Source organism: Rhinolophus sinicus, linkage group LG16 (genome assembly GCF_036562045.2).
Source record: "Rhinolophus sinicus isolate RSC01 linkage group LG16, ASM3656204v1, whole genome shotgun sequence".
Taxonomy (NCBI): Eukaryota; Metazoa; Chordata; class Mammalia; order Chiroptera; family Rhinolophidae; genus Rhinolophus; species Rhinolophus sinicus.
Window position 1 is genome coordinate 32381620 of NC_133765.1, and position 22485 is coordinate 32404104.

General features: G+C 35.8%; 1 protein-coding gene across 5 annotated transcripts in view; it reads left to right on the top strand.

Moving 5' to 3' along the window:
* The window catches only part of NAA25 (N-alpha-acetyltransferase 25, NatB auxiliary subunit), a 77444-nt gene that overhangs the window by 26443 nt on the left and 28516 nt on the right, over nucleotides 1–22485 (top strand). For 3 of the 5 annotated variants that reach the window (XM_074321048.1, XM_019734078.2, XM_019734077.2), the window contains 11 exons: nucleotides 1910–1995; nucleotides 2437–2575; nucleotides 4143–4261; nucleotides 8360–8434; nucleotides 9556–9663; nucleotides 10035–10113; nucleotides 12180–12291; nucleotides 12837–12926; nucleotides 13353–13522; nucleotides 15458–15570; nucleotides 21755–21962. In XM_074321048.1, the coding sequence (XP_074177149.1) occupies nucleotides 1910–1995; nucleotides 2437–2575; nucleotides 4143–4261; nucleotides 8360–8434; nucleotides 9556–9663; nucleotides 10035–10113; nucleotides 12180–12291; nucleotides 12837–12926; nucleotides 13353–13522; nucleotides 15458–15570; nucleotides 21755–21962 (1299 nt within the window). The remainder of the gene's footprint in view (nucleotides 1–1909; nucleotides 1996–2436; nucleotides 2576–4142; nucleotides 4262–8359; nucleotides 8435–9555; nucleotides 9664–10034; nucleotides 10114–12179; nucleotides 12292–12836; nucleotides 12927–13352; nucleotides 13523–15457; nucleotides 15571–21754; nucleotides 21963–22485) is intronic. The other 2 variants (XM_074321049.1, XM_074321050.1) reach the window with 1 other exon arrangement.

The window sequence follows — 22485 nt, forward strand, 5'->3', positions numbered from 1 at the left end:
CTATATATCCCCACGCTCCTGCCTCTCCTTCCAGTTTCCCTCTATTAACATCTTGCATTAGTGTGGTTTCTTTGTTACAGTTGCTGAGCCAATATGATATGTTGTTATTAACTAAATTATTAATACATAGTTTACTAGTTTATATTAGGGTTCATTCTTTGTGTTGTATAATATATTCTGTGAGTTTTGACAAATGTATGATGACCTATAGCCATCATTACAGTTTCAATTACAATGTCATACGGAATATAGTCTCACTGCCTTCAAATCCCCTGTACTCCACCTATTCATCCCTCCCCCGGCCCCTGGCAATGATCGTTCTACTGTCTATTTCCAGAATGTCATATAGTTGGAATCATATAGTATGTAGCTTTGTCAGATTGGCTTCTTTCACTTAGCAATATGCATTTAAAGTTCCTCCATGATTTTTTTTTTTTAATTTTATTGGGGAATATTGGGAACAGTGTGTTTCTCCAGGGCCCATCAGCTCCAAGTCATTGTCCTTCAATCTAGTTGTGGAGGGCGCAGCTCAACTCCAAGTCCAGTCACCGTTTTCAATCTCAGTTGCAGGGGGCGCAGCCCACCATCCCATGCGGGAATTGAACCTGCAACCTTGTTAAGAGCTCGCCCTCTAACCAACTGAGCCATCTGGCCACCCCCACTTCATGATATTTTGTGGCTTGATAGCTCATTTCTTTTTATCACTGAATAATAATTCCATTGTATGGTTGTACCATAATTTGTTTATCTGTTAGCCTATTGAAGGGCATCTTGGTTGCTTTGAAATTTTGGCAATTTTGAATAAAGCTGCTATAAACGTGTGCGCAGGTTTTTGTGTGGAAGTAAGTTTTCAGCTCATTTGGGTAGATACCAAGGAGCTCAATTGTTGGGTCATGTAGTAAGAGTACGTTCAGTTTTTAAAGAAACTGTCAAACTCTCTTCCAAAGTGGCTGTACGAGTTTGCATTTCCACCAGCAAGGAATGAGAGTCGTTGCTGCTCTCTCATTTGCTGTTGCTCTCTCATTGTTGCAGGATGGATTATTTTGAGTTCTGCCTTGTGTATCCCTACGTGGAAAGAGGGATCTGGTGTTAGTAGTAGATTGTGGCTGGCCTGTTGTTAGTCATCTTTCTATATTTAGAATTGACAACTACCACCATTTCCCATTTAAAACACTTCTCATTTTCTTTTAGATCTGCTCATCTGGAAATTAACCTTTGCTTTTGTTAGACTTTTGAATGATAATTGATTGCTTTTTTTCTCCCTCTAACACAATTTTATAGCAGGTCTCCATATTCCTTAAAATCTGGACTGGACATACACTATGTAATTAGGGAACCTAGAAGTCAGTTGTTCTTCAAAGTCAGTGCTAGTTTTTGTTTCAACCAGTGTGTTTGAAAGTGCTGTTTTCCCCACAGCCTCGCCCACTCCCCATATTATTGGAATTCATCCCGCCACCCCCCACTGCGTGGGTAAAACTTCCTCTTAATTTTTTCAGCGAATTATACTTAACTCTGTAGTAAAGTAAGTACTCATTAAACATATTTTATTGAACTAACACGGCCCATTTGGTAGATTTAAAGCTTGAATATTAGAAAGGGTACTTTTTAAAAAAAATTAATTTTGGGGTGACTAAACCTGCTTATTTCCCATAGGTAAAAATATTAATGTCTATCATCTAAATACGTTTTGTCTTGAATCTTCGTTAAGTACTAATAGAACTGGGTTATAGTGCTTTTGGATGAGAGGTGACTATAGGTAAGGTTGTATTTTGGACCATCCTAGTCATTTAGAGTTAAAAAATGTTTTAAATATGAATGAAGGTATTTTCTGAAACATCTGATACCAGCCTGTGTGCTTTTCATATTTGTTGTTGAAGGAATATAACTATCATAATTTCTGTTTTCATAGATTATCTTGATAATGGTAATAATAAAATGGCAATTCAGCAAGCAGATAAATTATTGAAGAAACATAAGGATCTTCATTGTGCTAAGGTAAGTTCATTTGCCCTTGAGTTACTTATATTTAAGTGGGTTATATATTGTAATTTTACTTTAAAGGGAAAAGATGTTTAATTAATCTCTTTAGTTACTATGTGTGTTTTTTAAGTGTATTTTTTTAGGCCATTTATTTTCTTGATCACTTAAATGCCGTAAATAGTATCTAGGTAAAAGGTAGCTATTTATTTCTTTGGACATAACTTACCTAATTACTTATTTTATTTTTGCAGAGTTTTTTTTAAAGCAATGTTTTGCTTTCTTAATATGACTGAAATAGGAAAGAATCTTGATTTGGCCATGTTTTTATAAAATGGTTTAGTTGATTAGCAACCAAGGCAGATGTTATAACTTATCTAGTGCTCTCAAATCAGCTTTCTATGGTTTATATTTCCTTTTCTGTCCTTTTAAACCTGATTTATCTTTTCTTTCTGTCAGGTTTTAAAGGCAATTGGTTTACAGAGAACTGGAAAGCAGGAGGAAGCCTTCACCTTGGCACAGGAGGTGGCAGCCCTGGAACCCACAGATGACAACTCTCTGCAGGCACTAACTATTCTTTACCGGGAGATGCATCGACGTATGTTTCTTTTCATTGCTTTTAAACCTGAGTTTAAGGGTTTGGCTATTTCTGATTGAGTTCTCTATTTGTCTGATTTACTTATCACTGGTGATTTGATTCGGTGGCCAAGGTAAAATAATGCATTAACCATGATTTCTGAAGACTGTAAACAGAAAGGATATATTACGCGTATTAGGATCCTTGAATAGGAATGAGGACTTGAGTTTCATTTGTACATTTTGATTTGCTAACTGGAAGAGTTCGCTTTTTAATATGGAAAATTTCAAGCATAGACAAAAACAGAGAATAGCATCATAAATCACATTGTACCCATCACCCACCTTTAGCAATTAGTGACAGGTGGCCAATTTTATCTGTACCCCTCTCCCTGCCAGACTATTTCCAAGCATATCATAGATAGTCTGCCATTTCATCTGTAAACAAATAAATATTTTTATTGTTGATTTCTTAAATATTTTATTGTGAAATAATACATATTTTTTATAATATATATTCTAGAAGAATATATTTTATGTAACACTGTACAGTTTGATGTGGAATAATGAACATTCATGAACCTACCACCCAACTTAAGAAATAGAGCATTATCAATACTGAGAATGCTTTCTGTATGTTCCTCATCAATTTCATTACCCCGTTTACCTCCCAGGAGGTATTTGCTGCCCTGAATAATTTTTATTCTCTTGCTTTTCTTTAAATCTTTATCACATTTGTTTTTCTAAGTAATGCATTATTAGTTTTGCTTAATTTTGAACTTAATATAAATGGATTCATACTATATGTGTTCTGTGACTTGCATTTTTCATCTAGTATCCAAGTGGTTGTAGTTATTTAAGGATGATGTTGATTTCGGTATATGGATTCACTCCCAGTGTTTTTAAAATATCATTTATCTATCCCACAAGTATTGGCTGAGTGTTTCTCTGTGACAAGTATTGTATCAGAGTCAAAGATGAAAAATGTTACTCAAAGCCTATAAAGGGAAGTAGATTATGCATTATAGATTAACAAATGCTCTAAGAGTTATTTAAAAGATTTAAAGATGACAGAAGGAAGCAGTGATCAAACTGGGCTGAAGGAGTAGAGGTGGTGTTCAGGGAAGGACGACATTTGACTTTGCAGAGGTCCTTGTGGAGAGGATTGTATTTGAAGTGGGTCTTGGATGATGTTCACTGAGTAGAAAAGAGAGGAAAGGTGAGTCTAGGCAGAGGGAACAGTATAAAGGCTGGAGGCCTGACACAGCACAGGGAATCGAGTGGAACTCAAATAGTTGGATGTGGCTCGAGCATAAAGAGCTGGGGGAAGAGTTAGGAAGGAGACAGGCTGGATCCTAGAGGCTCTCGTACATTGTGAATGTGATGGGGAGGCCTGACCTATTTGATGTTTCACTGAATAACACCTACCCAAGAGAAGAATAATGATCAGATGAGGTGAAGTAAATACTTTCTTCTTCCTTAATGAGAGGAGGCATCTATTTCCTCCAAATGGGAAAAAAAATTAAATGCTGTTATGATTTAAGTTATACTTGAACAATGAAAGAAAATCCTATTTCTCTTTATCTTAGCGGAGTTAGTTACAAAACTTTATGAGGCAGCTGTGAAGAAAGTTCCCAATAGTGAGGAGTATCACTCTCACCTCTTCATGGCTTATGCAAGAGTGGGCGAATACAAGAAAATGCAACAGGTAACTTGACCTCCAAATCTCCTGGGCGGTGGGACTTGCTGTCAGGGGTGAAAGTCTCTTCAGTGTGATTTGACTGCAGTGGTGTGTGCATGTGTGCATGTGTGTGTTTGCATATCTGTGTAGAACTGAATTATATTATTTGTGTGTGGAGATCAGCCAGTTACTTTCTCTGTGTGTTTTAAAGATGAACTGTTATTCACGTTTTTAAAATGTTTTATTTGGGGAAATTTGATTACAGTGTTCTTTTGTGGCCTGATTATAGGTTTTGTTTGGTTCTGGTAAGTTGGCTTCAAAATGTCCCACTTCGGTTTGTTCCAAATTGCTGTAATAGTTTCAGACAATGGTCAGAAATCCCAGGGCAAAAAAATTAACAGATTATAGAAATATTAACTTTCAAGTTTACATCTAATTTGTAAAATTAACTGTTTATAGCCTGCTGAAGATTTTTAAATCCACCAGGGGTAAAAATCCCCATTGCTCGGGATACTTGTTTTTTTTTTAAGAAGGCAAGCCTGTTTGCCAGTTAGTACATTTTTAGGTGTTCCCTGTATACATGTGTAGGAGCTGCATTTGGACTCGTTTGGACTAGTGGGTGGATACAGCTGACAGGCGGGAGAAACAAAACCTGTGCTCTTAAGCCCATAAAGGGTTATGATGTCATGCTAGCTTTTTTTTTTTTTTTTAAAAGAAATGCTTTGTTTGTGGGTATAATGTCCTCTGAAGGCAGTTTTCTTACCTGGGTTTTTATTTTGTCTTATTTTTTCCTTTAAATATCAACTTATAACAGTAGATAAAACAAGGAGGGTGGAAGGTATTAATATAAATCCTTCTTAAAATTAATCTTTTTATTTGCTTATGCAAGTTTTTAAATTGGAAGAATTTTTTTTGGCCCAAGTATAATTCTTTGAAGAAATTTTATCATTGTTTTATTTACTGGTATGTATTCTCAGAAAAAGTATTCAGAGGTTATAAATTTTCTTTTGACACAAAATGGGTATATTTTTAAAAATTAGCAGCATTAACATATGCGTGTAAATCATAATGATTTTTACTTCTAGGGATATGTTTTGAGCAAAGTATATCAAATGTTCATTAATACTGACATAGTTCAAGAAATTGTGGTTCATCTATATGGTAGAATAAAAAGGAATATCCCGTCCTTCCCAAATGGTAGCGTGTCTTTATTTGCTGATATAGAAAGATGTTCCCAATATATGTTAATTGAGAAGAGCCTGTTGTAAAATGGCCCCCTCCTCCCACTCTCCTCACATCCACCCCTCCTTAATAAAGTATGTATCTCTAAGGATATGTACCAAAATGTTACCAGGATACAGAGTAACGGATTCTTTTCATCTTACGATCTTTTTTTAAAAGTGTGTGTTAATTTCATGATCTCACAAAATATAGTTTTGAAATTTATATATATATATATATATCACATATAAAATAACAAAAAGGACAGATTCATGCTAAGCAGTATTAAGGTAAACTTTGAAAGAGAAAGGGAAAAAATCTGCCTCTTGAATAGATTTTATTTCTGTATAATTTAACTGTACCTGTTGCCAGAGATACATACAATTTTGCATCTCATTTTTGGAAAAGTTGCTTTGATATGGCTTAACAGTTACAGTTCCTTAATATGATTGACCTATAGCTTGCTTTTGCATTATTCCATTCTCTTGTATTGAAAGAATGGAGGAGTACTCTAGTGTTAAATGTTTTCGAATATGACATCTAATTTTTATCCTATCTTTGTTGCTGTTTAAGGTAGTTACAATTTCTTAGCTTATATGTATGTTTATTTTGGAAGTATGGGGTAATAGGTGTCTTACAAATTAAATGTCATTGTTTCATGAAGGTGAGGGCTTTTGTTTTGTTCACTGCTGAATCCTCGGCTCCTTTAATAGCATCCGAACAATAAATATTTGTTAAATAAATGAATGATTTGCATAAATTGGTGGAGGTAGGAAGGAAGGAAGCCAGGGAATCAGAAAACTTAAGGATTTCTACTGCCCTAACTGACATCTCTGGCAGGTCAAAAACAAACAACAAAAAACCAAAACCATCTTGAAAGAAGAGTTGCTAGTCATTCACATGGTGATCAGACGTTCCTTTTTCTATAAATGACATTCCCATTCTGAGTCACCAGCTTACAGCCATTTTTTTTTCCAAACTTTATTAGCAGAATGTTAATGTCTATAAGATAGTAGGGTATGGGCATGAAATTTTTGTCTTTTCTATTAAAAATTCATATTTTATACTCTCTTCCTTTTATTTCTGCATGTCATTATAAAAGGTTTTCTTTCCCCCAAATTATCAAGTAAAATTGATTTTCTAACCCTTTCTGTTCCTTTCCTCCTGAGTGTGGTGTTGGAAGCAAGGCTCTCAAGCCGTCTTAGGCTCCTTATGTCCTGTGTGTCTGTTTTTGTCTCCGTTTTGATTCTACCTCTGCAGTGTCTTTGAAATCTCTTTTGTATTATATTTGATCTATCTCATCCTTGTTTAGTTCCTCATAGCCTCACTTCTTTCTTTCTATTTTATTTCTTCACTGCTAAATTCACTCCCTAGAAGAGTATAGATTTATACACATTGCTCCCTTACTCTGTAAGACTCCTTTTTGAATGTCTTACAACAAAGGTGCCTTTCAGCCTTTTTCCTTACTGCCTACCCTGTTTCCCCGAAAAGAAGACCTAGCCGGACAGTCAGCTCTAATGCGTCTTTTGGAGCAAAAATTAATATAAGACCCGGTCTTATTTTAATATAATATAATATAATATAATATAATATAATATAATATAATATAATATAATATAATTAATATAATATAGTATAAGACCGGGTCTTATATTAATTTTTGCTCCAAAAGACGCATTAGAGCTGATGGTCCAGGTAGGTCTTCTTTTCGGGGAAACAGGGTACTCCTCTTAATCCTTTGTTTTAGCTAAATGTCCTACTTCTTCATGTCAACATATGTCTTTTCTTTCTTTAATGTTTTTATTCGGATTCATTTTACTCCTACCTAGAATCGATGACTTACCCATTCACCTCAAATATATTTGTATGTGTATCCTTACCCCTCGTCTATGCCTAAAGACGTTCTGTTTGAACCTCACGGTCCGTCTGAAAGGCTGCTACTTCGGAGAAGGCTTTATTAATATAATTCCCTTTCCTACGTTCCCTTAAAGAATAAGAAAGGAATAAGCAAACTTAATCTTGCCTTCTTTGGAAACATCCTAGCATGATGTTTTTGTATAAGACATTTATTTTTATTACCAAGTGTATTTTAGTTGTTTGTGTATTTGTCTTATCTCTTTTCCTAGCTTTTAAATACCTTGGGACTAGGACTCAATCTTTGTATCCTTGGCAGGAATAGGCATTTCCTTCCACTTATTAGGGGCTCCGTGTAATTTTTAAAGTGGATTGAAGATAGCAGAAGATTAAAAAAAATATTAACTCTGATAATTAGCTGACGGAGTTCCTGGCATTGATTACTAGTTGGCTAATTATGGATAGGTTCTCAGTAATGTATGAGTCGGTCTACTTTCCTCCTTGTTATGTCCCTGCTTTTAAGTATTTGTACATTATACATTTCTCAATGAAAGGGTTCCATTCTAATTGATGGCACCTTGAAAGAACCTAACATTTTTTAATTATGTCAGAGTGATCTTTTCTGATTCTGAAGTTTAAATATGCTGTCTGGATTTCTTTGCTTATTTGTTTTACTACTATAACTGGTTAGTGTGATATCTTCAGTAAAGTTTGTTTACTGATGTACATTCATAATCCAAATGTTGTGTTTGCTTTGGTATTCTATTGAAACTGTATCGGATTGCAGTATTTTCTAGAAATACTGGGTTTTACTTTGAGACAATCTGGTTCAAAAGGTGAAATATTCTTGATGTTGTAAAAATTCATGTTTGTGATTACCTCTGTTGCTCGCCAATAGAGAATATCCATCAGGTAACTAGGTACTTACAGTAACTGGGGTATGTAAATGTGTTGCTATTTGCCGAGGAAACTTCCTGCCACATAGCTGGATCATTAATTGCCCTCTATGATGTTTTCTAAATTAAGTATTTATGGCTCTCTGTCTTTCAGGCTGGCATGGCTCTATATAAGATTGTCCCCAAAAACCCTTACTACTTTTGGTCTGTGATGAGCTTAATTATGCAAGTGAGTATGGCATTCAGAATGGGATTGAGATTTGTTTTTATTTTTGTATATAGTTATTGTCCTTAATGTGTCTTCTGAATGTCTTGGGTAATGTGCTGCAGCATGTGTCAAACAGAGCCTTTTCATATTGTTAGTTGACTTTTTGAGTTGGGGAGTTTTGGTATTCTTTATGAGTTGGTATATTGGTTTATTTGTGTGTAGCACAGACTGTATTTCCTCTGAACCTAGATCCGTTACTGGGTTATTTGATCAAGTATGAGCCCTGAAATGTTTGATATTTTGACTTGAGGTTTGTCTTTACGACAATATTGTTGATTAGTGAACAGACAATTGAACTGGGTGGCCTTGTTTTATCATTTCTGCGTTATGAGCCTTAGTTTGCTCTTTTGCAGAATGGAGATGCTCATCTCCCAGAGCTAATGTAAGGACCAAAATGAGACACTGTGTAGGAGAGGATGGGGTGGTAGGAGTTAAAATGTAACAGTTAAGAACAGAGAGGCTGTGGGTTCAGACAGGTATGTGTTCAAATATTGGCTTTACCACATGTCTTGGAGAGCAGTGGGGAATATTAACTTTATCTGTAAAATGTGCATAATAGCCATTTTGAAATGTTGTTTACAGGGGGTGAATGAGCTCTGAGCAGAATCTCTGGCAGTGTTAAAATTATTAATACCATGCATCAATTTTAATTATCACTCTAGGGTAATTGTAGCTAATAGTAAGCTGTATAACAATTGGCATTTTCCTTCTAATGTGTGAACATCTCAAAAAAGACATCTGAAACACTTTTTAAACACTTGATGATACCGTCTATATATATAATAATCAGTGTAGGCATACCTCCTCTTAACAGATTTCTAGAAAAATGTATGAGTAACTTATTTAAAAATTAGGTCATATTATGGAAGAATGCGTAGGATAATGCCTTTAATAAATAAATCTCCTGTAGAGACAACTACTCTCTAATGTATTTTATTGACAAGTTCAAATTAGGTCTGATAGTTGACATATTAATAGAACGATAATTATGTGCTGGAGTCACAGTAATGGTCTGCATGGCAATAATAGAAATAGTGCAAGCAGGGGACAAATTAGCACGAAACATTTTCTTTCTCTTCTAGTCTATATCAGCACAGGATGAAAACCTCTCGAAAACGATGTTTCTGCCCCTCGCTGAGAGAATGGTAGAAAAAATGGTGAAAGAGGACAAGATAGAAGCGGAGGCTGAAGTGAGTTAATTAAGCCCAGCTTTGTATTTGCATGATTTTGATGCTGCTACAATGTTCTGTTACAATATTATGAACTATTGCTTTATTCCAGTTAGAGAGCTGGGTCCTCAGTCTTGCCTTTTGTGTAAATGCAAAGCTCTGGAAGCCCCCAGCTTAGGTATAATGAACATGGAATTGTTTTCAGCAAGCACTTTAGTCTGAGATGTATACAAATAAGGGGAGATACTGTTGTCTGATTCTTACTGTTAATTTTATCTTATTTGAAAATAATGTTCTTTTCTAATAACTTTTTAAAAACACAAATGACCATCTTTTTATTATTGAAAAGTTTCAATGGTTGCACCTGTGTGTTTGTGGTTTTTTTTGGTAAGGTTGAACTTTATTATATGATCCTGGAACGTTTGGGGAAGTACCAGGAAGCCTTGGATGTCATCAGAGGAAAATTAGGAGGTAATTTTAAAAGTTTTCTTAAAGTATTTTTTTATTGTTTAAACATGAAAAATGTTTATTGTGGAAATTTTTTCCTCATACAGAAACATAAAGATATAAAGACATTAAAAAAAATCACTTGTGGTTGTTTTATGTTCTGGACTTTTCTGTGTTGTACATTTATTTCTTAAGAATATTTTTAAATTGAAAATAATTCGTGGATTTGTAACATTCAAGGAGTGTGAAAGATTCTACCCCAGATCTCCAACCTTCTACCCTCTAGGTTCTTCTCTAGGTACTTGTTCTGTATATCCTTCTAAAAATGTATCTCCCTCCAACACCTGTCTTTTAAACCACAAATCAGAACATACTGTAACTGGCCCACAGAGTAATCTTATTTGGTTAGCACAGGTTTTTATTTACAATTTTTTTTTTCTTTTAAGATTTTAAAATGTTAATGCTTCCGGTTAGGATTTGTGCTCTGATACAAACATTCTTTGTTTACCTGTCTGTCCCGTGAAGACATTTGAGTTTGTGACCTTTTTTCTGCATACTCTTATAGCCAATTGTTTGGGTTTTTTAACTTAGATTATGTCTTAGAGATACACTTCATTAGCGCACTCTTTAGTGACTGCCCAATGTCCCCTAGTATAAATGTAGAGGATTTTCTTAACCAGTCCTTGAAGGATATTTAAGCTTCTTTGCAAGAGGCATCTTTGCTCTAAACCAGGTTGCCCTCCAACAGGCTATTGTGTGCATTCCTCTCAGCTGTACTTATCAGTGCATAATAGGGCTTGTTTCTTTGCATACTTACCAACCTGTATTATCAAACTGATTGTCAAACTTTTCATGTTTTTCAATCTGATGGGTGAAACATATTTTATAATTTTTAATTTAAGAGGGAGACTAATTATTTTTTCATTTATTTAAAGCCACTAATCTTTTCCTCTTCTCTGAGCTGTTTTTCCTATTTCTAAAAGTTTGATTAATCTCCTTACTGATTTGCAAGAGCACTTTTTATGTTAAAGAAGTTAGTTCCTTTCCATTGTGAAAATGCTTCTTGTTGGAACACTGATTTGTACAAATTTCATAGATTGAGTTAACGATTCCTCTATTTTAGAAATTTATGACCATGATTTTGGTTCCTAACAATTTACACGTGTTTGATGATTTCCTTAGGAGAAATTCCTGGAAATGCAATTATTGTTTTGGGTAAACCTGGTCTTTTAATTGTAGCTTTACAGTCATTGGGAGTAACTAACTGTAGATGAGTAGTCTGCAATGTCTCATTAGGGATAGTCTCTAAAAAATCTTTGTACTATATGTACATATCCTTTACTAGACTGTGCCGTCATATAACTGTTGCACTAACTGATACTTAGCTACTTTAATTATATAAATGGAGGAGGGTTTTGTTTTTTTTTTAATGTTACTTGCTATCTAACTTTAGCCTTCTTGCAGATGGATACAAGTCAGGCTTTCTGTTTTTACTCATCTAGATTGTAGTTCTATGTGTAGTTAAAATTTAGATACTTAATAGGAAATTCATAATGTAATTGTCAGTATCCTTAATCTGCTAATCTGTTCTAAAAGGACAGGGCAAATTTAATTTGGTCAGAAATATAGTCCTAGTTTTCCTGTTCCCAGCTGTTGGGAAAGAGTTTGGTTCATTTCTATTGTTTTATTCTTTTTCGTAACATCTCACCTTGCTCATCCCATTCCAGTCCAAGCTTATTTGATATTTTGGAACTGTGTGGGTGGGAAGTCTGTCTGGACTAACTATACCAGTTCCGAGGTGCTGTTAGAGTTTTATAAGTGTATCCCACATACTAGATCCTCAACTCAATACATTCTGGATCCTCGTATTTTATAGAAAAAAAATGATTATAAAAGTTTAGGATCTGAAATATACTTTTCTTTTTCAGCAAAATAATCTTTAGTCAGAGAGTAGTTTGTATTAATAGTGGCTTAATTTTCTAAGAGAGTAAATAAGAAAATGTGATATTTTCCTTCTTGTGCTTGGACTTTGTTTTGGTTTCTGAGCAGAAATGAAACCAGCTTACCAACTATTATAACTTTAATTGTAGAGAAGTTGACGAGCGAGATTCAGAGTCGGGAAAATAAATGTATGGCTATGTACAAGAAGCTGAGCAGGTGGCCAGAGTGCAATGCCCTTTCCCGGCGCCTCTTACTGAAAAAGTGAGTAGATGCTTTTTTTTTTGGACTATGAGATCAGAGTGGGACTTTCAGGTGTCAATATTGACATTTTTATCTGTCTTTTGAGATTTCTGGACATAAAGTGAAAAATTATTGTAGTGTGTTCTGGATGTTTAAAAAGTTTTTGATGAACCTTCATCTTTCAATAAAGAGGTATTCGGTCTTTAGAATGAATGCTCAAAATCATTAATTTGTCAAAAATTTAATACTCAGTGTTGGTCTAAAATAGAGACCTCTCCCCCCTTTAGAAAGTGTTACTGGGGGGAGTTTTCTGTTAAGAATATTACTTTTCTAGACGTGGTCATTTTATTGAAGGGAAGAGTAGTCTCTTAAAAGTTTCTTTACTTTGTAAATACCTCTGGTGTGCTGCCCTTTTAGGGCTGCAGAGGAAACCCCGGGAGGGCGGAGGGTCTCTCCAAGTAAAGCCTAAAATATAACTTAGAAAATAAGTTGAATATCGTGGTTCCTAAGGCAGATTTGTCACAACTTGGGTTTAATCCTGTGTGCACCATTCAATCTGATTTTAGCTCAGATGACTGGCAGTTCTATCTGACTTATTTCGATTCTGTCTTTCGACTGATTGAAGAGGCCTGGACTCCTCCTGCTGAAGGTGAACAGTAAGTTGTCTTTCCTGAATTATAACAACACTTTTTAATATGTTGTAGCAAAACAGTTTTATTGTAAGCCTAGTTGAATTCTCTTTTTCTGTTTCAATAATTTATCTCTTTCAAAGTAAGATTTCTCCCCCATTTTTAAAATGGTAAAATAAATACATGTTCATTGTAGAAAGTACCCATTCTTTTTTTAAGAAAGAGGTAGAGGTGGTTAGTCACTACAACAATCAAATGCCAAAATTGGGAGTAATCATATGCCAGGTTATCTGCCAGAATATGCTTACAGCTTTCTTTTACTCCCATTTGTATTCTAATTATCGAAATGCTTTTTCTTTTTTAATTTGTTTCTTGAAATCAATTTTGCTTGACTTTAAGTTTTGGGAGGGACAACAGAGGCACAAAATACCTTTTTCATGTGTTTATACCTAGCTCTTTAGAAGGAGAAGTACATTATTCTGCAGAAGAAGCTGTGAAGTTTATAGAAGATCGGATAACAGAAGAATCTAAAAGTTCTCGCCACCTTCGAGGACCACATCTAGCTAAACTAGAGCTGATTAGACGCTTACGGCACCAAGGTTTTAATGATGAGTACAAACTGGGTAAGAAACTGTCATGATTTGGGGGGACCCTGGAGAAGGTACAGGAATGCTCTTGATACCCAAGTGCAGTATTGATTATCTGAGTCCTACAATGACTGACAGAGTCATGTTTGAGAAGCAGACATTTCAAAACCTGAAAATATTTACTAATGAATGGATCAGTTATAAAATTGACCCTCAAGCACATGTTCAATTTGACTTAACATTATCATTTCTCTCTATTCCATCAGTCTTCGTCAGGCATTCTCTTGCTGACCCAACAATAATATCAGAATCAATTTCAAAGTAAAAATAGCCAGTTTTTTAAAAGTGTCAGGATTTCATGAAGTGGACAAAAGGTTTCTTGAAAATCTGCTCCCAGCACTCACAAAACCATTGATGAAAGAACATTTGGCTGAGTTAGAGCGATTAACAGTTGAAGAGAAAATTTATAAGGATAAAGACAAAGTTGGAGAAAAGGATGATTTTGATGGTGAAACAGTAAGAGAGGCGTTCAGGAAATTTGATGACGCCCTTAGATCTTTTTGTAAAATGGTTCTTTTTGAGTTTACTACAGGAGAAGTGAAGGGTGTCATATTGTGTTAGTTTATAATTTTGTTGGAAAAACGTTAGCCCTTCCCCCCAAAAGCAGTGATTCTTTGCTCATACTAAGCATTAGCTTATAGTAATTATACTGTAAATTTTGTTAAGTTTCAGGTAATAAACTTTAAGTTTTCAATTTTATTTTTTAAGATAAAGCTTCAAAGAAAGCTTTTCTCCTACTCATCATTATAGAAATTTTGTTCTCATTAAAAGTTGATAAACTTGAAGAGGATGATGATCACTGCCAGTACCTAAAACCTATCCTAGAGCATCTCTGGACATTTCGATCATCTGATTAATGTTCTCAAACTAACTATGGGCTTGTCTCTATCATTCCCTTTGTACAGTATTCACAACCAATTTTGAATTCCATGTTGACTTCTTTCTTTGGGTCTACCTCAGGAATCTGTCTATGTTAGCACCTGAATTGCAAATGAAAATTTTCATGTGACCTTCAGCAAAATATTGTTAAAATAGATTCCAAAGCTGGACATAAAAGTATCTGGAACTGCTTTGACACTTGCTATCTTCTATCTTTCTCTTCCTTCTTACCAGTCCGCACCTTACAAATTTGTGAATTTGTGTAGTCTCCACAAAATTTGTTTTTACCAGACCAGTGAGTGATTCTCTTTTGGATCACAGAGTCCTGTGAAAATCTGATTAAAGCCATCGATCTCTGTTCCCAGAAACAGGAATTGGGACCTAAAATCTTACAGAAGCCCTGGATTAAAAATCTCTGCTTCTTAGATCTAGCTCAGTCTGAGAGCATTTTATTTTTATTATTTTTATGTTTTGTTTTTAATTTGAGGAAAAATAAAATGAACTGGTAGCTTTCTATTTCCAGGTTTAAATTTTACGTAGTGATTGACTTTGTTGGAATTACTGGCCTGTGGTTCTTCCCATGTATTTTCTCTTCTATTGGTGTGCCTGTTAACAAACATACACCTTTCATTTAGTTAACATTTATTTGATACTTATGAAGTAGTTTAGGAACTGTTGTGGTGAGAAGCATGTTTGTTTAATGTTTGCATATAAACTTAAGTCTTTATTTAAACTTTAATGAAAACTTTTTAACTATTTAAACTTGAATTGAATAAAAAGCTTCACATTTCCTAAGTGTAATAATAGGTAAACTGAGTTTGTAAGATTTACCTCCTTTTTATTTTGTTTGTATTTGTTTATTTTTAAATGGGCAAGCCATCTTCTAGGCCTTACTGTCTTTCTCATGCATTCTCATTCAAGCAAAATTTTAATTTAATTGAAAGAAATGTTTTTTAAATCAGACCTTTTACTTAAATTAGAAATTGCTTCAGTCCATGAATAATTTAGTGATTTTTTTTTTTTCTCTCTTAGGCGATCCAGAAGAATTAATGTTCCAGTATTTTAAAAAGTTTGGGGATAAACCTTGTTGTTTCACAGACCTTAAGGTGTTTGTTGACCTCTTACCTGCTACACAGCGTACAAAAGTAAGTACGATTCAGAATTCTTTTGGGTGCCTGCATTTATTGTAACTAGGTTAAGTGTTTAGGTTTCCTTTCTAAAATGTGTGAGAGTGCCGAACACGAGATATCAAGATAGCTGCGCTATCAAGCCAAGTACCTAGGGGCTATCAGATTAAAGGCATGATTTCTTGTTAAATTAAGCCACAGTGAGGATAAGCCCCTGGCAGATAATTGGATTCTCCTTTTTTGTTTTTAGGTTTTTGAGATAATCGTAGATTTACATGCAGTTGTAAGAGAAACAATACAGAGCGGCTCCGTATACCCTTCACCCATTTTGCCCCATTGGTAACGTTGCATAATTATAGTGGTATAATTAGGAAATTAACATCGATACAATCCACTGACCATATTCAGATTTCACCCGTTTTACTTACATTCATTTGTGTGTGTATGTGTGTGTGTGTGTGTGTGTGTGGTGTGGTGTGTTTTGTGTGTTTTTAGTGCAGTATGTAGTGCACATGGATTATGTGACATCACCACAGTCAAGATACAACCTGTTCACCACCAAGGTCCCATGTGCTGCTTTTTTGTACCCATAGTCACCTCCCTGCACCTTCCCCTTTCCCCATCGCTATACTCGAACAACTATTAATATGTTTTATGTTTCTATAGTTTTGTCATTTTAAGAATGTTATATAATGGAATCATATTATGTGTAACCTTTTGAGGTTGGATTTTTTTGCTCAACGTAATCCCCTGGAGATTCATCCATGTCGTTCCATGTATCAACAGTTTATTCCTTTTTATTGCAGAATAGTATTCCATGGTATGGGTGCACCAGAGTTCTTGAAACTGTTTCTAGTTTTTGACTATTGCAAATAGAGTTGCTATGAACATTTGTGTGCAGGTTTTTTGTGTTACTCAATAAGTATTTTTGTTCAATAAGTGTTTTTTCTCTGAGAAAAATGCACAATAGTGCAATTGCTGGACATTATGGTAGCTGCATGTTTAGTTTTCATAAGAGACAGCCAAACTTTTCTGCGGTGGTTACACCATTGTTAACTTCTATTACTGTATGAGTTATCCAGTTTCCTTGTATCCTCATCAGCATTTAGTGTTATCATTGTTTTTTTATTTTAGCCATTCTGATAGGTTGTGTAGTGGTGTTTCCTTATGGTTTTAATGTGCATTTCCCTACTGGTTAATGATGTTGAAATCTTTTCATGTGTTTATTTGATATCTTTAGGTTTTCCTCAGTGAATTGTCTATGTCTTTTGCTAATTGTCTGGTTGATTTGTTTTTCTTTTTCACTATAGAGCTTTGAGAGTTCTTGAGATAGTCTAGACACAAGTCCTTTGTCAGATATGTGGTTTCAAATGTTTTCTCCCAGTCTGTAGCTTGTCTTTTCATCCCCTTAACAGGATCGTTTGCAGAGCAGTTTTAAATTTTGATGAAGTCCACTGGACTCCCCTTTTATTGTCTTGTCTTGGATTTGCTTAAAACTATAAGTTTATTTCAAATCATGATTTAATCTTGCTGAAGCAGTTTAAAACACTAAGTGTTAAGGATTTAAGAAAAATAAACTTTATTTGGAATATTTTTAGATTTACAGAAAGGTCACCAAGGTAGTCCATGAAATTACACTGTACTTTTCACCCAGCTTCCCCCAATTGTTAAGATTTCAAATTACCACGGCACGTTTGTCAAAACTTAAGAAAACTGACATTGGCACATTACTATTAACTAACCTCTGGACTTGATTTGGATTTCTGCAGTTTTCCATTAATGTCTTTTTTTTGTTCTGGGATCTAATCCAGGGTACCACATTGTAGTTAATTGTCATGTACAGTAGTCTCTCTTATCTGCAGGGGATACGTTCTAAGACCCCCAGTGAATGCCTGAAACTGTGGATAGTACCAAACCCTATGTAAATACTATGTTTTTTTGCAATATACACACCTTTTCACTTAAAGGAAGCATATTACGACCTCTCTTTGGCATCTCTGAATTGCCAGCATTGCTACTCTTGTGTTTTGGAGCCATTATAAATAAAATAAGGGTGACTTAAACACAAGCGCTGTGATACCACAACAGTTGATCTGATAACTGAGTTGAGCACTAAGTGACTAACAGGTGGGGCGTGACTAACACAGAGTGGAGATGCTGGACAAAGGGATGATTCACGTCCAAGGCGGGACCTAGCGAGACCGCACGAGATTTCATCACACTACTCAGAATGGTGTGCAACTTAAAACTTATGAATTGTTTATTTCTGGAATTTTCCGTTCAACATTTTTGGACCTCTATTGATTGTGGGTACCTGAAACCGCAGAAAGTAAAGCTGAGGATAAGGGGGGGACTGTTGTATTGGGAGTTTTTGATGTGAGTGAACCAATATAAATCAGTTAGATACCGAGATGGAGAACTTTATCTTTAGGTTCCTCATCCATAGCAACATGTGTTTGATTATATCGCTTCACCATTGATGGCAGCTTCATACTCTGTTCCACATGAAAGGTTTTTAGCATTTAGCCCAGGTGTCCTTGGTAATGGGCAGTTGGAGTACTCTACAATTTGAAGAACAGAGAGCCCGAGGTAGGGTAGAGCACCATATAAAGACATATGGGTGTGGATAAAGAAAGCCTGTGACTGGTCAGCTTATTCAGACCTCTGTAATTAATGAAGGGTTGAAGTCTTCTTATCACAGGGCTGCCACCATCTGTGGTTCCAGAAAGCCTCTGTCTTCCCCTTGTGGGATGGACAAAGTGCATTGGGACACAGCGGGCGGTGACTGGAGTATTTGGTGGTGACTGTGTCATCAGTCCACCAGGGCTCGATAGTGTGGCAGGACTGGGGTTTCACATCTCAGGCAGATGGAATCGTGCGTTCCCAAACTGGTAAGTAGCCTGTGATCTCTCTGGGTTCTGAAATGACCGTCACCATTCACTTTGGTTTTAGGAAAGCTGTTCTTGGGATGCTGTGCTTACAGTCTTCAGGCCAAGGTTTAAGAAGCTCTGGATAAATTGTAACATATCCAGGGGTCTGGGTCGTAGGAGGACTTGACGGCATCTGGGAGAGAAATGGTGGAATGGAAGAGAGGTTTGCTCTGGTGGGGACAGAGTGCTTCCTTTCTCATCTTTGAGAAGCTCTCTTGTAGAAAAGGGTTGAGAACTGGGACCAGCAAGTTGTTACAGGGAATTCAGAATTTGGCTCAGTGAGAAAAAGATCTTTTTAGTAGCCAGAATTCTCTACAAATACAGTGTATGAGTTTCATGTTAGAGAAGAGATTTAAGCAGAATCTAGAAGCTTGTGGGAGAGATTCATTCATTCAGTGTTTGTTGCACATACGTATCATGTGCTAAGTGCTAAGATAGGGAACAACTGACCATGTCGTGCAGTGCTTACCATCTTCTAAGTTGAAGCATCAGCTGATAGGGCTGCAGTAGAGGAGAACTTCTATTGCCTTCAGCTGAGATTCGTAACGGTTTGCTAATACAAATCTAGTACCAGCAGCTCTCCTTTATTGGTGTGTTTGAAAACCTTGGGTCATCTCATGTGACCCCATCATCGTAACCTACTGAGAGGAAGTCTCTAGAAATGCTGGAATACTAGCAGTGTAGTCATTGTTCTGTGAGACAAAGGATTTCAAGCTGCTTCAATGAGTTTTGTAGTCCCACGTAAAGTTTTCAGTGAGAGGGGTAATTTTGCTGCCACAACCTTTTAAATGTGGGAGGGCTTCAATAGCTAAAAATTCTGCCGCTCAGCAGTATGTTTGTCAGAGGACTACAAACTGTCCAAGTAAGGTTCAAGCTGAGAACTTCGTCCTAATGAAATAGGAGCCAAGTCCTTTGAAAATGGGATTAGCCCCTAAGAGTGGGCCAATGGAGTCCAGTTATCTTGAAGTTGCTCACCCAGGGTGATGTTTTTATCTTTTGTTTCCTTTGCCTTGGCATTTTAAGCTAAACATTGGAATGATTCCAGTTTTTAAAGAAGCTTTTTGCATAGCAGTAAAACTGTACCAACTAGCATAAAGAATGAATTGAATGTATTGTTTCATAACAAAACCTGTTTGGAAGATTCTTCTTCAGCATTCACTAAAGAAGGCATTAATAATAAATGCAATATATAAAATGACTTACAAGAATGGAAGAGCTGGCAGTAGCAATTATGTAGACATTTAATCAAAAACATGACAACCAGTGCCGCAGTTTCTGTTACAAATGATTATTTGATCATAATAATTAAAATGCATACAATTGTAGACAAATTGAAGCAAAGTTGTTACAGATGTGAAACTGCATGATTTAGTGGGATGTTAATTTTAGTTTGTATCAGAAAATTACATGTATAAAATTGAAAAAGTCAAATAGTACTACAAGGCCTCTGTTGAAAAACAGTAGCAGCTCTTGGCCGTCTCTACCCCTGGGTCTGGGTCTCTATAGGCAAATCACTTTTAACTCTTAACTGTATCTTCTATTACGTACCTCTGTATGTCTAAATTAAAGACTTATATAGCTATTTGTTTATTTTTACAGTCATAATCTTCATCTATTGGTACCCCACTGTGGATGGTGGTCATTTCATTTATAACATTCCACTACTCCCCTCACATACTTCCCCCCGATATAGTTTAGTCATTATTCAGTATTTATATTTTTATGACAAAATATTCACAGCCAAGTCACTTTGTATATGGAGATTACTTTTTTTGCACAACTTTCTTTCTTGGAGTTAATATCTTTTTGTTCAATTCACCCCAATCAATCCAAAAGAACCATGGAAGTATACAACTCCTCTTAGTGTAGTCTGAAACTTGAGGTACTGTGTTTCCCCCAAAATAAGACTGGGTCTTCTATTAAGTTTTGCTCCAAAAGACGCATTAGGGTTCATGTTCAGGGGATGTCATCCTGAAAAATCATGCTAGGGCTTATTTTCTGGGTAGGTCTTATTTTCGGGGAAACACGGTGATAGATCTGTAACATTCTCCCCCAAGCCTCTCCCCACCCCATCTCTCACTTCAGAAATACTTTTCATAGAGCCTCTGCCATCATCTCTGTTTGGGGGCCTAAACATTTGCCTGGGATCTGGTTCCGAGTAGGGGGAGGGGAACTTGGGCTCTCATCACTGAATAAGCATTTGTGCTTTATCCCTGTTTCCAGCTATGCCTGCTGTCTGTGAGTCCATGGTGCCTCTGGTTCAGCTTCTGGGAGTAAAAGCCCAGGCTTCTGCTGGATTTAGGAAGTTCATCTGTGAGCTTGGGAGGGACAGAATGAGCACATTCTCCCATTTCAGTGCCACCAGCACTTTAGCTTTCAGAGGCCCCGGTGTCCTTTAATTTCTGAGTCTTTCTAAGTTCTGTGGCTGACAAGGCTGCTAATTGGGGTCCTCCCTGTTGCTTACTGTACACTGACCACCTGCCCTTCTGCTTTTTAGCTTGTTAATGGCTTTTATTTGTTGTCATCTGTTCACGTGTTCTTGATCCATGTGGGTTGATCCCTGTTTTGTTCTTTACCTTCATCTTAATGGGCAGAGAGCGCAAATAATCCTGTGTTTAATAAATGTGTAACTGGAACTGGTGTTAAAAAAAAAATTCTTGCCAAATTTAAAGAGTTAAAGACATGTTAATGCAAGATGTTGCCATTGAGAGAAACTGGGTGAAGGGGACATTTCATTTTCTTATATAGCACGCAAATCTACAATCATCTCAAAATAAAAACTTTAATTACAAAAGTGATTTAAGGCCACTGACATGATATAAGTATGCCTTTCAATGTATAACATTTCCTTTAAGAATTTACTTGTATGTCAGTATAATTGTAGATTTGTTTGTTTTTTGGTAATTTGCTCTTTTCTAGTCTTACTAAAGTTTTTCATTGCTACGTTATATATTAAGTTGGCGTGCTATAATTTATGACACATTTTCAAAGTTCATTTAATCTTTTAGTGCATACAATACAAGGTATTGACCAACTGCTTTTGGCCAGCAATGAATGAGTGTGCCAGATTCAGTGGAGTATCACCAACATTGTGTGCTTTTAGAAATTCTTTTTTGTTTTAGCAATTTTGGTAGATAGAAAATGGTATGCTAAAGGGGTTTTAATTTATATTTTTTTCTTGATGCCTTTTTCTAGACCATTTCAGTATTTGTTGATTATGGCCTACTAAAGACTTCTGTTTTGAGACCTGTCCTCCTTTTTCCACTCTGCAGTTTATTAATCAGTTACTTGGAGTTGTTCCTTTGTCGACACCAACAGAGGATAAACTGGCACTGCCTGCTGACATCAGAGCCCTGCAGCAACATTTGTGTGTGGTGCAGCTGACGAGGTTACTGGGCTTGTACCACACTATGGATAAAACTCAGAAATTGAGTGTGGTCAGAGAATTGATGATAAGGTACCAGCATGGACTGGAATTTGGTGAGCAATCTTTCAAAATATCCTTCCCTGATCGACTAAGGCTTAGAAGTCAGTTTTTGGTTTTGTTTTTTTTAAAGCACAGTACCCTGTTTTAATGAGTTTGGCCAGGAGAATATTTTGTCAAGTGGGAAGACTAGCCAAGTAATGAAATGCAAAGGCTTTCTGAAGCTTGGAGTTTTATTATTACTATTTTCTTCCACATTTCATTTTTCAAAAATTTAAGTGTAGTTGGCATACAATATTAAGCTTGGAGTTTTAAATAATTATAGTTGGCTTCCAGTTGTTTATATTCTTCCCAATCTGGTGAGCTAGCTCTTTGTTTAATTGGGGCTCATATGGATTGTATAGTTTATGATAATTGTCATGTTTTCTGCTTATAAGCCTTAATATTAGTAATATATAGACTAAGTGAACAAAAGGAATATTGTAAATAATGAGGTAAATATTTAGTTTAGAAGTAGAGGATCTTCAGATTGCTAGATATATGTGATAAAATATAAATTATCTGCTTAGATGATATCAG